General features: G+C 34.5%; 1 protein-coding gene across 3 annotated transcripts in view; it reads right to left on the reverse strand.

Annotated features, from left to right (window-relative positions):
* Positions 1–7,750: 7,750 nt before the first annotated feature.
* The window catches only part of OPRK1 (opioid receptor kappa 1), a 69,177-nt gene continuing 60,843 nt past the window's right edge, over positions 7,751–16,084 (reverse strand). For 2 of the 3 annotated variants that reach the window (XM_053715036.1, XM_053715038.1), the window contains exon 3: positions 7,751–8,288. In XM_053715036.1, the coding sequence (XP_053571011.1) occupies positions 7,771–8,288 (518 nt within the window). In that variant the 3' untranslated portion in view covers positions 7,751–7,770. The remainder of the gene's footprint in view (positions 8,289–16,084) is intronic. The other variant, XM_053715037.1, reaches the window with a different exon arrangement.

Genomic DNA, 16,084 nt, shown 5'->3' on the forward strand with positions numbered 1-16,084 from the left:
GGGTGACTCTGATTTAACTGTAAATATGCATGTATATGCTTGCTCTATGGGTGACTCTGATTTAACTGTAAATATGCATGTATATGCTTGCTCTATGGGTGACTCTGATTTAACTGTAAATATGCATGTATATGCTTGCTCTATGGGTGACTCTGATTTAACTGTAAATATGCATGTATATGCTTGCTCTATGGGTGACTCTGATTTAACTGTAAATATGCATGTATATGCTTGCTCTATGGGTGACTCTGATTTAACTGTAAATATGCATGTATATGCTTGCTCTATGGGTGACTCTGATTTAACTGTAAATATGCATGTATATGCTTGCTCTATGGGTGACTCTGATTTAACTGTAAATATGCATGTATATGCTTGCTCTATGGGTGACTCTGATTTAACTGTAAATATGCATGTATATGCTTGCTCTATGGGTGACTGATTTAACTGTAAATATGCATGTATATGCTTGCTCTATGGGTGACTCTGATTTAACTGTAAATATGCATGTATATGCTTGCTCTATGGGTGACTCTGATTTGACTGTAAATATGCATGTATATGCTTGCTCTATGGGTGACTCTGATTTGACTGTAAATATGCATGTATATGCTTGCTCTATGGGTGACTCTGATTTAACTGTAAATATGCATGTATATGCTTGCTCTATGGGTGACTCTGATTTAACTGTAAATATGCATGTATATGCTTGCTCTATGGGTGACTCTGATTTAACTGTAAATATGCATGTATATGCTTGCTCTATGGGTGACTCTGATTTAACTGTAAATATACATGTATATCCTTGCTCTATGGGTGACTCTGATTTAACTGTAAATATACATGTATATGCTTGCTCTATGGGTGACTCTGATTTAACTGTAAATATACATGTATATCCTTGCTCTATGGGTGACTCTGATTTAACTGTAAATATACATGTATATGCTTGCTCTATGGGTGACTCTGATTTAACTGTAAATATACATGTATATGCTTGCTCTATGGGTGACTGATTTAACTGTAAATATACATGTATATGCTTGCTCTATGGGTGACTCTGATTTAACTGTAAATATACATGTATATGCTTGCTCTATGGGTGACTCTGATTTAACTGTAAATATACATGTATATGCTTGCTCTATGGGTGACTCTGATTTGACTGTAAATACATAGTAACATAGTAACATAGTAGATAAGGTTGAAAAAAGACTGAAGTCCATCGAGTTCAACCTATACAAATCTAAAATACTTACAAAAAGCTCCAGTTAAGCTTAAATAACCCCATTAAAATGTGACCCATTTAATACTAGCAATCATATCCATGAATTTTGTTTATATACAGAAAATTATCCAGACTATTTTTAAATGTATCTATGGTATTGGCATTCACTACCTCCTTTGCTAATGAGTTCCACAATTTTATTGCTCTTACAGTGAAAAAACGTTTCCGTTGCTGGAGATTAAATCTCCTTTCCTCCAACCTTAAATTATGACCTCTTGTCAGAACCAATTTTCTTGGAATAAAAAGAGCTTCTGCCATCTCTGTATATGGGCCTTGAATATATTTATATAAAGTAATCATGTCACCTCTCAAGCGCCTTTTTTCTAAAGAGAACAGACCCAGTTTGGCTAGCCTCTCCTCATAGGTTAATTTCTCCAATCCCCTTATTAGCTTTGTGGCCCTTCTCTGAACTTTTTCTAGTTCTGCAATATCTTTTTTAGCAATCGGTCCCCAGAACTGCACTCCAAACTCAAGGTGAGGTCTTACCAGGGCTTTATATAATGACAGAATTATGCTTTCCTCCCTTGAATCAATGCCTCTTTTAATACATGCTAGTATCTTATTAGCCTTTGAAGCCGCTGCTCTGCATTGTGCACTCATCTTTAGCTTGTTATCTATTACTACTCCCAAATCCCTTTCCTCCTGTGTTTGGCTAAGTCTTGTCCCATTTAAAAAATACATATCCTGCTTATTTTTACTTCCAAAATGTAGAACCTTACATTTTTCCGTATTAAATCTCATTTTCCATTCACTTGCCCATAGTTCTAATTTTAGCAAATCCCTTTGCAAAGAGAGTTCATCCTGCTCTGACCTAATGACCTTACTTAACTTAGTATCATCTGCAAAAATAGAGATGTCGCTATTTAATCCTTGCTCCAAGTCATTTATAAAAATATTAAAAAGAACAGGGCCCAGTACTGATCCCTGGGGGACGCCACTGATTACCTTTGTCCAATCTGAGTATGATCCATTTACTGCTACTCGTTGCTCCCTATCTTTTATGCAGTTATTTATCCATGAGCTAACATTTTCAGCTATTCCCAGTCCCTTAATTTTGTGCATTAATCTCTCATGAGGCACTGTATCAAATGCCTTTGCAAAATCTAAGTATATCACATCAACTGATTCCCCTTTATCTATATTTTTACTTACTTCCTCGTAGAATCTAATTAGATTAGTTTGACATGATCTATTTCTCCTAAAGCCATGCTGATTAGAACTCATAATCTTGTTTACACGAATATGCTCATCAATATAATCCCTTATAATCCCTTCAAATATCTTCCCCACTATTGATGTCAGACTAACTGGTCTATAGCTTCCTGGATCATCCCTGCTTCCCTTTTTGAAGAGTGGCACCACATCAGCTTTACGCCAATCCTGGGGTACCATGCCTGAGGATAATGAGTCTTGAAAAATTAAGAGTAAAGGTTTGTCTATAACAGTGCTAAGTTCACTTAACACCCTTGGGTGTATTCCATCTGGGCCTGGAGTTTTATTTACCTTAATATTTTTTAGTTTTTTCCTGATATCCTCTAAACAAAACCCAGTTAGTGGTATGGACTGGCATGTTCTATTCTGTTCCAAAGTATCATTCAATGGTTCCTCTCTTGTGTATACTGAAGAAAAAAAATGGTTTAGTACCTCAGCCTTTTCCCTGTCATTATTTATCATGCTACCCTCCACACATTTTAATGTACCTATATTATCCTTCTTAGATTTTTTGCTATTTATGTACTTAAAGAACCTTTTAGGGTTAGACTTAGAATCCTTGGCAATTAATTTTTCATTTTCAATTTTGGCTAATTTGATTGCTTTTTTGCATGCTTTGTTACATTCCTTATAAATATTGTATGCTGAGTCTGTACTATTTTCTTTTAATAATTTAAATGCCCTACGTTTTTTCCTAATTTCTTTTAACACATTTTTATTTAGCCATAACGGCTTATATTTTTTATTTTTATTTTTATAACCATATGGTATGTATTGATATGTATATTTATTTAACAAATTTTTAAATATTATCCATTTATCCTCTGTATTTTTATTAGAAAATACATTGTCCCAATTTATATTATTTAATGATTTCCTTAAATCGTTGAATTTTGCTTTTTTGAAATTAAAAGTCTTAGTTAAGCCTTTAAAACACTGCATATGAAAAGAGATTTCAAATGTGACCATGTTATGATCACTGTTACCCAAATGTTCTTTAACTTCTATGTTTGATATTATATCTGTATTGTTTGATAGCACTAAATCCAATATAGCTTTACTCCTAGTTGGCTCCTCTATTAATTGTGACAAGAAGTTATCCCTGAGAACATTTAAAAATCTATCCCCCTTAGCTGAATTACTAGTTTCATTGGCCCAGTTTATATCAGGGTAGTTAAAATCTCCCATAATTACAGCACTGTTATTAGCAGCCTTACCTATTTGGATAAGTAGTTGAGTTTCCTCCGGGTCACTAATGTTGGGAGGCTTGTAGCATGTTCCTAGTAATATTTTTTTAGGATTTTTCCCCCCACTCTTTATTTCAACCCACAGGGTCTCTACATTGTCACTTGTATCATAAATATCTTCCCTTATTGTAGGTTTAAGGTCAGGTTTAATATACATGCAGATTCCTCCACCCCTTTTATTATTCCTGTCCCTCCTAAATAATGTATACCCCTCTAAGTTAACTGCCCAGTCATGTGAATCATCCCACCAAGTTTCAGTTATACTGATAACATCATAGTCCTCTTCTGCAACTAAGAGCGTCAGCTCCCCCATTTTACCTGTCATGCTTCTTGCATTTGTTGTCATACATTTAATTTTCATGTGCTTTCTGCTGCTACTTGGTGTACTTTCCTCTATACTTTCTAATGTGACATTTCTTAAGTCATCCCTTCCTTGAGATATTAATGGAGTGACATATTCAGACACTGATCTCTCTGTTCTATTTTGTTCAAATTGACCCTCCCCCCCTTTGCCTAGTTTAAAAGGTTCTCTAAACGTGCTACCATCCTTTCCCCCAACACACCTGCACCCATGTCATTCAGGTGCAATCCATCCTTACTGTACAATTTGTACCCTAGTGAAAAATCAGCCCAGTGTTCTAAAAAGTCAAACCCCTCATTTTTACACCATGTTTTTAGCCATGAATTAACAGACCTTAGCTCCTTCTGCCTTACTGAGTTAACACACGGCACTGGTAATATCTCAGAAAATAGACATGTATATGCTTGCTCTATGGGTGACTCTGATTTGACTGTAAATATGCATGTATATGCTTGCTCTATGGGTGACTCTGATTTAACTGTAAATATGCATGTATATGCTTGCTCTATGGGTGACTCTGATTTAACTGTAAATATACATGTATATGCTTGCTCTATGGGTGACTCTGATTTAACTGTAAATATACATGTATACGCTTGCTCTATGGGTGACTCTGATTTAACTGTAAATATACATGTATATGCTTGCTCTATGGGTGACTCTGATTTCACTGTAAATATACATGTATATGCTTGCTCTATGGGTGACTCTGATTTCACTGTAAATATACATGTATATGCTTGCTCTATGGGTGACTCTAATTTAACTGTAAATATACATGTATATGCTTGCTCTATGGGTGACTCTGATTTAACTGTAAATATACATGTATATGCTTGCTCTATGGGTGACTCTGATTTAACTGTAAATATACATCTATATGCTTGCTCTATGGGTGACTCTGATTTAACTATAAATATACATGTATATGCTTGCTCTATGGGTGACTGATTTAACTGTAAATATACATGTATATGCTTGCTATGTGGGTGACTCTGATTTAACTGTAAATATACATGTATATGCTTGGTCTATGGGTGATTCTGATTTAATTGTAAATATACATCTATATGCTTGCTCTATGGGTGACTCTAATTTAACTGTAAATAGACATGTATATGCTTGCTCTATGGGTGACTCTGATTTAACTGTAAATAGACATGTATATGCTTGCTCTATGGGTGACTCTGATTTAACTGTAAATATGCATGTATATGCTTGCTCTATGGGTGACTCTGATTTAACTGTAAATATACATGTATATGCTTGCTCTATGGGTGACTCTGATTTAACTGTAAATATACATGTATATGCTTGCTCTATGGGTGACTCTGATTTAACTGTAAATATACATGTATATGCTTGCTCTATGGGTGACTCTGATTTAACTGTAAATATACATGTATATGCTTGCTCTATGGGTGACTCTGATTTAACTGTAAATATGCATGTATATGCTTGCTCTATGGGTGACTCTGATTTAACTGTAAATATACATGTATATGCTTGCTCTATGGGTGACTCTGATTTAACTGTAAATATGCATGTATATGCTTGCTCTATGGGTGACTCTGATTTAACTGTAAATATACATGTATAAGCTTGCTCTATGGGTGACTCTGATTTAACTGTAAATATACATGTATATGCTTGCTCTATGGGTGACTCTGATTTAACTGTAAATATACATGTATATGCTTATATACATATATGTATATATTTATGTATTGTTTTTATTCACATATAAACACATAAATATATATATATATTAGTATGTATTTTTATTTTGCTGCCCAACTCTGCACGAATTACCCTGTGGTCTGCGCTAGGCACTTTACCGTGTCTCACAGCATTAGAATGAGGCTCCCATTGGAGCCTATGGAAGCACACTCTTGTGACTACAAAGCTTCCAGGCAATGTAAATGCAAAGTCCCGTTCGCATTGCATATTTGTGTGTGCGCTGGTATTGCTGAGTGGAGCACAAATATCGCCCTTGCAAAATCGAAATTTTGCGCTCCACTCATAATCTAGCCCAAAGTATTTAGTTTATTTTGTAGCTTTTAAACTGTTGAGCTATATCATTCACAACCCTGTTATGAAAAAGCTTTTAGCCTTTAGTACTCATTGCATTTGACCATAATTTCCAGTGTATTACACATAGAAATTATATAGTTTTTTTTCAAGAGACAGTACACTCTAAAAAATACATTTTTGTTTGCAGAAATACCAATAAATGGCATAAATGGCCAAGAGCTATGAAAAAGAATGTTAAAAAAAGCATGTATTTTGTGTTATGCTAATTGTTTAATGTCAGGAGAGTTTTTGATTTTAAATATCGCAAAGGTCCGTCATTTGCAGATCAGCTGCTGACTATCAGCCATTTCTAAAGCACGAACATTTTTAAAGCCAGCTGGTTGTATTAAGAAATAAAATTTATTGCTATAATGTGTGGTTCTTCTTTCTTACATGAATCTATGGCATTTATATTTTCCATTTCATTTGTAAGTTTATTTATAGTTATATACAGTATGTGTTTAAATTTATGCTTTCAAGAAAATACCACTTATGTTGCTTGAAGGGACATAAAACCCAATTTTTATCTTTCATGGTTTACAAACAGCCTGTAAGTTTGAACAACTTTTCAATGCACTTCTATGATCTAATTTGCTTCATTCTCTTGATATATTTTGTTGAAAGGCATAAATATATAGGCTCAGTAGCTGCGATTGGTGGCTGCAAATAGATGATTCGAGTGATTGGCTCACCCATGTGCATTGCTATTTCTTCAACAAAGAATATCTAAAGAATGAAGAAAATTAGATAATAAAAGTAAATTGGAATGTTATTTAAAACTGTATATTCTTTCTGAATCATGAAATAAATATTTTGGGTTTTATTTCCCTTTAACTTGAGTAATCAGACTTGAAAATTAACACAGAATTAAAAGTGTTCTTTCCCTTAAAAACGATTTGTGTTATAGAGTAAGTAAATAATAATGTTGTATATTCAGTAAATAATAACAGCAGAAGATGGAAATGTTTATGAAAAATATTTATATTGCACTAGGACAGTAACTGCATTAAACATGTTTTTCACCAAAATGCTAAATAATTTACATTTTCATATTCGACAATTTACATAGTCATACTCCGTTTAGTATAAGCAAACCAAAACCATCAACAATAACATGGTGCACTACACAGTGTACTCATTTATAGGAAATGTAATAATACAAAAATAATTCAAATAGTTGTAAAATATTTTAAACCACTAAACTGCCAAATATTACATTAATTACAATATATACACAACTGTTTATGCTTATTTCCTCTTAGACATTTAAAAAAATATGTTAGTTCTGAACAAACACAATGCTGCTATTTATAAACACATTGCAAATATTTGAAAACTAGTTGACGATATGCCATTATTCTGCAAATATATTAAACACATATTCTCAGGACACTGGAAGTATTGATTACTAATTCTTACTAGCATCTGAACTTTAGAAGGCTATAAAGTGTCTGTAAAATGTCAAAGCATTGTGGTCAAACAAACCTGCAGTGCATTAATGCTTATACTGCAGAAGTTATTTGTGTTAATCCCAGTTCATTTGTTTTTCCTCTCCCTGGGGCTGTAAAGGAGGTCATTTCTACTGCTAGTCATACCGGCTTAGTACTAGTTTTCCTTGTGTATGCAGGGTCTTGCACAATATTGCCAACTCTACTGTTTGCTTGGCGATCCATTCTAATCTTTGACGGAAAGCAAAAATCCTTAAAACATCTTTTAAAATTTTCATCCAAGAAAGCATATAGGATTGGATTTAGGCTGCTATTAGTGTACCCCAAAGCAATGCAAAAATAATAAATGGAAACTACAGCAATATTTTGGGGCACATTTACAAGGGCTTCCACTAGAACAAAAATATGAATGGGAGTCCAGCACACTATAAATACAGCTACCACCACAAGTACCAGTCGAGTTATTCGACGGAGATTTCTGTCTTTTTCACGAGATCCTGAAAGCAGACGGACGCTTTTTAAACGTAAGATCATCAAAGTGTAACAGATAGTTATAATAAATACAGGAATGATGAAAGCGAAGATGAACACACAGATTTTCATCACAGTATCCCAGTACCAATAATGAGATGAGAACTGAAGAGCACATTCTGTGGCACCTGGAAATAGATAATTCAATTATTAGTTTCATTATGTAGAATCAGACTTTTACAATAAAAACAAGGATAGAAATTTCATGTACAGGTTTGCTATCTTTTGAAAAATAATGTATAGTTTGGTGATATTACAGAAAGTACAGTCACAGAAAAAAATCTACTACAATATACAAATTAGTTGTCCCATTTAAAGAGTTATGAAGGCAAAAAAATATATATAGACATATATATATATATATATATATATATATATTTATAAACCTTCCCCTTCCTCAGACCACTTACAATGTGACTCAGTGCATATGTATCCAAAATCCCTCCCACAGTGAATATGTGTTAACCAATCACACCTTAGTGGTATATCTGTCATACCCCAGATGTATACAAATGTGTACAAAACAATAGTTAATTATATCATGATAGCTCAGTTCATCTTCATCTGAGATAAGAGTAGTTGTCTGCAAATTTGAATAACCTCACATATTCATTTGCAGAAGTACAATCATTGGTAAATAAGGAATAGAGCAAGGGAGAAAGAACACAATCCTGTGGGACACCTGTATTGAGGAATACAGGGTCGGAAATCAATCCATTAATTTTAACAAATTGTTTCCAATTATATATTGCCAACACCAAAGTTTATTTAATAATAAAATCTAACTATAAAATTCTTCTCATTTTCAAACATACAGAAACATGTTTTACGCAATATTTTAAATAAAAATATATCTTAAAGGGATATGAAACCTAAACATTTTCTTTTGTGTTCCCATGATATTCTGTGTTAACATGATACCTCTTGCAAATGTATAACATTCATGCAAAACTGCTGCCATATAGTGCTCTAGGAATGAACCGGATTCTAAGTTCCGTTCATATCAATACTTTTCAATAAAAGCTACCAAAAGAACAAAAAAAAAAATTGTAATAGAAGTTAGAAAGTTGTTTAAAATTGCATGCTCTATCTGAATAAAAAAAAATATTAAAATAAAATATTTTACAGAAAAGTTATAAGGGCTCAAAGATTCATACATACATATATAAACAGGGCTCGATCCGATAAAGATCGCAGTTTGCGGCGCAAGCGAGGGAACCCCCACCGCCCGTAGTTTCAGCTCGCAACTCGAGCTATCCTATATACGGCGACGTCAGATGCTTAAGTGCCGTAAGTCGGATAAACCAGCGATTTCCAGAAATCTGCGTAAGTACAAATTTCTGGAGTCGCCAGTGACTTACGGCACTTTAGAAACTGCCGGCGCCTACAAAACCTGACTAAGTTATAAAATCACCCGTACTGTCTAACACGCCTCCCAAACATAGCCGACACGTCTAACCCTCTATCCGCTATCCCCTCTCACTATCCTAACAATAAAAAATGTATTAACCACTAACCGCCGCTCCCGGACCCCGCCGCCACGTAATAAAGTTATTAACCCCTAAACCGCCGCTCCCGGATGCCACCACCACCTAATAAAGTTATTAACCCCTAAACTGCCGCTCCCGGACCCCACCGCCACCTACATTAACTACCCCCTAATGTGAGCCCCCTACCCCGCCGCCAGCTATATTAAAATTATTAACCCCTAATTTAATCCCCCTACCCCGCCGCCAGCTATATTAATTACATTAACCCCTAATTTAATCCCCTATACCGCCGCCAGTTATATTAAATTAATTAACCCCTAATCTAATCCCCCTATACCGCCGCCAGCTATATTAAATACATTAACCCCTAATCTAATCCCACTAAAGTAATTACCGCTATTACGAGCCCTTAAAAGAGCCTATTGCGTGACATTGCCCCAAAGTAACAGGTCTATTGCAAGCCCTTAAAAGGGCTTTTTGCGGGGCATTTCCCCAAAGAAATCAGCTCTTTTAACAGCCCTTAAAAGGGCTTTTTGCGGGGCATTGTCACAAAGAAATCAGCTCTTTTGCAACTAATCTAAATCCCCCTACACCGCCGCCACCTATAATAAATGTATTAACCCCTAATCTAATCCCCCTACACCGCTGCCACCTATATTAAATAGATTAACCCCTAATCTAATCCCCCTACACCGCCGCCAGCTATATTAACTATATTAACCCTAATTATATTAGGGTTAATATAGTTAATATAGTTATTATATTATATATATTAACTATATTAACGCTAATTATATTAGTGTTAATATAGTTAATATCGTTATTATATATATATATATATTAAGTATAATAACCTTATCTAACTCTAACATCCATAACTAAATTCTTATTAAAATAAATCTAATTAATATTAACATTTTAAATTAAAATATTCCTATTTAAATCTAAATACTTACCTATAAAATAAACCCTAAGATAGCTACAATGTAATTAATAATTACATTGTAGCTATTTTAGGGTTTATATTTATTTTACAGGTAACTTGGTATTTATTTTAACTAGGTACAATAGCTATTAAATAGTTAATAACTATTTAATAGCTACCTAGTTAAAATAATTACCAATTTACCTGTAAAATAAATCCTAACCTAAGTTACAAATACACCTACACTATCAATAAATTAAATAAACTACAAATATCTAAACTAAAATACAATTAAATAAACGAAACTAAATTACAAAAAAAAGCAAACACTAAATTACAAAAAAATAAAAAAAGATTACAAGATTTTTAAGCTAATCACACCTATTCCAAGCCCCCTAATAAAATAATAAAGCCCCCCAAAATAAAAAAAATTCCCTACCCTATTCTAAATTTAAAATGTTAACAGCTCTATTACCTTACCAGCCCTTAAAAGTGCCTTTTGCGGGGCATGCCAATCGGATTAAACTTGAATCTGATTGGCTGATTCAATCAGCCAATCAGATTTTTCTACCTTAATTCTGATTGGCTAATAGAATCCTATCAGCCAATCGGAATTCGATGGACGCCATCTTGGATGACGTCATTTAAAGGAACCTCATTCATCGGGAAGTCATCGTGCCGGATGGATGTTCCGCTTCAGAGGAGCGAAGAAAGAAGATTGAAGATGCCGCTTAGAAGAAAACTTTGCCCCGATGGAGGACCTCTTCTTTGCCGCTTGATTGAAGACATCGCCCGGATGGAAGACTTCTTCTCTGCCGCTTGATTGAAGACATCGCCGGATGGAAGAATTCTTCTTTGCCGCTTGGATGAAGACATCGCCAGATGGAAGACTTCTCTGCCGCTTGATTGAAGACATCGCCCGGATTGGATGAAGAGTTCTGCCCGGCTGGGTGAAGGCAAGGTAGGGAGATCTTTTGGGGCTTAGTGTTAGGTTTTTTTAAGGGGGGTTTGGGTTAGAGTAGGGGTATGTGGGTGGTGGGTTGTAATGTTGGGGGGTGGTATTGTGGGGTTTTTTTTACAGGCAAAAGAGCTGATTTCTTTGGGGCATGCCCCGCAAAATGCCCTTTTAAGGGCTGGTAAGGTAATAGAGCTGTTAACTTTTTAAATTTAGAATAGGGTAGGGATTTTTTTTTTTATTTTGGGGGGCTTTATTATTTTATTAGGGGGCTTAGAATAGGTGTAATTAGCTTAGAAATCTTGTAATCTTTTTTTATTTTTTGTAATTTAGTGTTTGCTTTTTTTGTAATTTAGTTTAGTTTATTTAATTGTATTTTAGTTTAGATATTTGTAGTTTATTTAATTTATTGATAGTGTAGGTGTATTTGTAACTTAGGTTAGGATTTATTTTACATGTAAATTGGTAATTATTTTAACTAGGTAGCTATTAAATAGTTATTAACTATTTAATAGCTATTGTACCTAGTTAAAATAAATACCAAGTTACCTGTAAAATAAATATAAACCCTAAAATAGCTACAATTTAATTATTAATTACATTGTAGCTATCTTGGGGTTTATTTTATAGGTAAGTATTTATATTTAAATAGGAATATTTTATTAATAATATTAATATTAATTAGATTTAATTTAATAAGAATTTAGTTAGGGATGTTAGAATTAGATAGGGTTATTAAACTTAATATATATATAATATAATAACGATATTAACTATATTAACCCTAATATAATTAGGGTTAATATAGTTAATATATATAATATAATAACTATATTGACTACATTAACTCTAATATAATTAGGGTTAATTTAGTTAATATTGGTGGCGGCAGTATAGGGGGATTAAATTAGTAGTTAATACATTTAATATAGCTGGTGGCGGTGTAGGGGGATTAGATTAGGGGTTAATACATTTAATATAGCTGGCGGCGGTGTAGGGGGATTAAATTAGAGGTTAATACATTTAATATAGCTGGCGGCGGTGTAAGGGGCTCACATTAGGGGGTAGTTTAATATAGCTGGCGGCGGGGTAGGAGCTCACATTAGGGGGTATGTAATGTAGCTGGCGACGGTGTAGGGGGATCACATTAGGAGGTTATACTTTTAATGTAGGTTACGGCGGGGTCAGGGAGTGGCGGTTTAGGGGTTAAACACTTTATTAGGGATTGCGGTGGGGGATTGCGGTTGACAGGTAGATAGACATTGCGCATGCGTTAGGTGTTAGGTTTTATTTAGCAGTTTGCGGTTGACAGGTAGATAGACATTGCGCATGCGTTCGGTGTTAGGTTTTATTTTGCAGCTATTTTAGGGAGTTACGGGGCTCCAATAGACAGCGTAAGGCTTACTATGGCTGCATTTTGTGGTGAGGTGAAAATGGAGTAAGATTTCTCCATTTTTGCCACGTAAGTCCTTACGCTGTATATTGGATACCAAATTGCGCGGGTTTGGTATACCTGTCTATGGCCCAAAAAACTATGGGCGAAGGCAGAAATATACCAGCGTAACTTCTAGGTTATGCCGTATATAGGATACCAAACCCACGCAAATTTTGGCATCGCCGGCTTCTGCGGGCGACGCTGCATATCGGATCGAGGCCACAGTATATATATATATATATTTATATATATATATATATATATATATACCGTATATGTATATGTATATATATATATATATATATATATATATATACGCACATCTTTAGACATGTATACGTATGTATCTCTATGTTAAAGCCCTTTGTCTGCCTTTTTTTCTAACACCTGAGTCCTGATATCTTTGAGCCCTTTTAACTTTTCTGTGCAATATTTTTTTCCAATAATTTGTATTGATAGTGTTATTATGAGTGTAAATGTACTGTGTAATATATTTTTTATGTGTTTTCTGACACTTATTTTGTTTCGCAAAAGAGTTAACCAGAGCGAATGATGACGTAGTCATCATTCTAGCTTAATTTGCGATCTTGTTTACTTTCAACTCGTAATACCAGAAGTAAACCTGATGAGTGCAAACACCCGCAATAAACCCCTTATCGCTTGTGCAGAAAAATTTGTGCTCCGTTCGTAATCTAGCACTTAATACTTTAAAATTTCATAAAAAGTTTCAGAAGGAAAATATATATAGAAGGCTCATTAGATAACAACATGATTTTATTTATTTATTGTACTGCTGACAAAAACTAAAATTTGCATTTTTAATGTATCTGATTTTAGATTACACAGTTGCTCGGTATGTAGGTTTATAGACTAATTAGCTACTTATTTGCCATTTTGGTTTTTACATAGACAGAACCATATAAAGTGTTAGACATGACAAATGTGTTTTGTGAGCCACAGGGAACACACAGCAAGAACAATATGATTTTTTTTATTTTCATTTCATACATGATCTGTAGAAGAGACCTCAGCTATTGAGTCACGCTATATGACAGTGTAACTTGAAACCTTTTAAGACATATAAAATATATCAATGGGCTTGTAAGCACACTATAATTTAACACAGGTACTGATTGTAAGTATTCTAGTTTATCAATTACAATTGTTACTTGGAGCATTTTGTACAATCGGCAGCAGACTTAAGGAAGAAAAACAAGTTAAAGAGCCAAATGCCATGTGCTTAGTAGAGATTTTTACCAGCACACCACCCCCACTTCAAAATAGCTTTTTATGTGCGAGAGGCAGGCATACAGGACAGACAGACTGAGTGTAACACAACTATCATATTGTTCACAGGTGTATATTAGTAGAAATAATGATTTCATTCATTTTTGCCATTTAGCGTTCATTCTTTTTATATAGAAAATAGAAATATGTAAATGTACAGTACACTATATAAATGTTATATGAATATTGTGTTTAATTCAAATATCATATTATGAAGACTTTGTTATAGTAACATATATGGATGAATTCAATGTAATAAATTTCATTATTTATGATGTGTACTTTTCCTTTAAGTCTAAAAAAAGATTTTTTTACACTAACTCTACTTTATGACTACACTGTAGTCACAAAGGGATAGACATGGTCAGCAACAATACTCAGGTAGAGGTGGGGTTTATACAATGCTTAATTGGTACTAAGGGGCCCAAATTGTGGGAAGAAAATATCTCCCACAGCATAACACATCCACCAGCCTGAACCATTGATACAAGAAAGGATGGATCCATGCTTTCATGTTGTTTATACCTAATTCTGACCCTGCCATCGGAATGTCGCAGCTGAAATCGAGACTCATCAGACCAGGCAACATTTTTCCAATCTTCTATAGCGCAATTTTGTTGAGCCTGTGCAAATTGTAGCCTCAGTTTCCTGTTCTTAGCTGACAGGAGTGGCACCTAGTGTGGTCTTCTGCTGCTGTAGCCCATCTGCTTCAAAGGTTCGATGTGTTGTGCATTCAGAGATGGTATTCTGCATACCTTGGTTGTAACAAGGGGTTATTTGAGTTACTGTTGCCTTTCTATCATCTCAAACCAGTCTGCCCATTCTCCTCTGACCTCTGACATCAACAAAGCATTGTTGTCCACACAACTGCCACTCACTGGATATTTTCTCTTTTTCGGACCATTCTCTGTAAACCCTAGAGATGGTTGTGTGTGAAAATCGCAGTAGATCACCAGTTTTTTAAATACTCAGACCAGCCCGTCTGGCACCAACAACCATGACACGTTCAAAGTCACTTAAATCCCCTTTCTTCCCCATTCTGATGCTCAGTTTGAACGTCAGAAAGTCGTCTACACCATGTCTAGATGCCTAAATGCATTGAGTTGCTGCCATGAGATTGGCTGATTAGCAATTTGTGATACCAAGCAATTGAACAGGTGTACCTAATAAAGTGGCCGGTGAGTGTATGTATATATATATATATATATATATATATATATATATATATATATATATATATATATATATATATATATGTGTGTGTGTGTGTGTATGTGTGTGTGTGACCTTGTTCATGTGTATAACTCTTTGTGTGCATGTGTATGTGTCTATGTATGTGTGTGTGTGTTTGTTTATGTGTGTGTGTGTGTGACCTTGTGCATGTGTATAACTCTTTGTGTGCATGTGTCTGTGTCTATGTATGTGTGTGTGTGTTTGTTTGTTTATGTGTGTGTGTGTATGTGTGCCCTGTTGGATATTTACTTAAAAAAAAATATCAAATTTTTCCCTGAGCAAAAAAATATTATGGCTAAAATAGGCCTAAACCCTTGAGGGGGTTTAGGGGGCAGCAGAATTTTGAGTGCCTAGAGCAGCACAAAACCTAAATACACCACTGCCCTTTAAGAAATGGTTCATATTGAACATGTTTGAATGTGCAAAAAATAAATAAATAAATAAGCAAACAAACAACCAAAAATTGTCATCCAAAACACACAAGTCAAAAGTGCAGAATTTCAAAAGTTCATCCTTTGAGTAACAGACAAAAACTTAATTTTCTGACTGAATGGAATAGCTTTGTTAACCCCTTAATGACCACAATGTACCCTGTATGT

This window comes from Bombina bombina, chromosome 5 (assembly GCF_027579735.1).
Source record: "Bombina bombina isolate aBomBom1 chromosome 5, aBomBom1.pri, whole genome shotgun sequence".
NCBI lineage: Eukaryota > Metazoa > Chordata > Amphibia > Anura > Bombinatoridae > Bombina > Bombina bombina.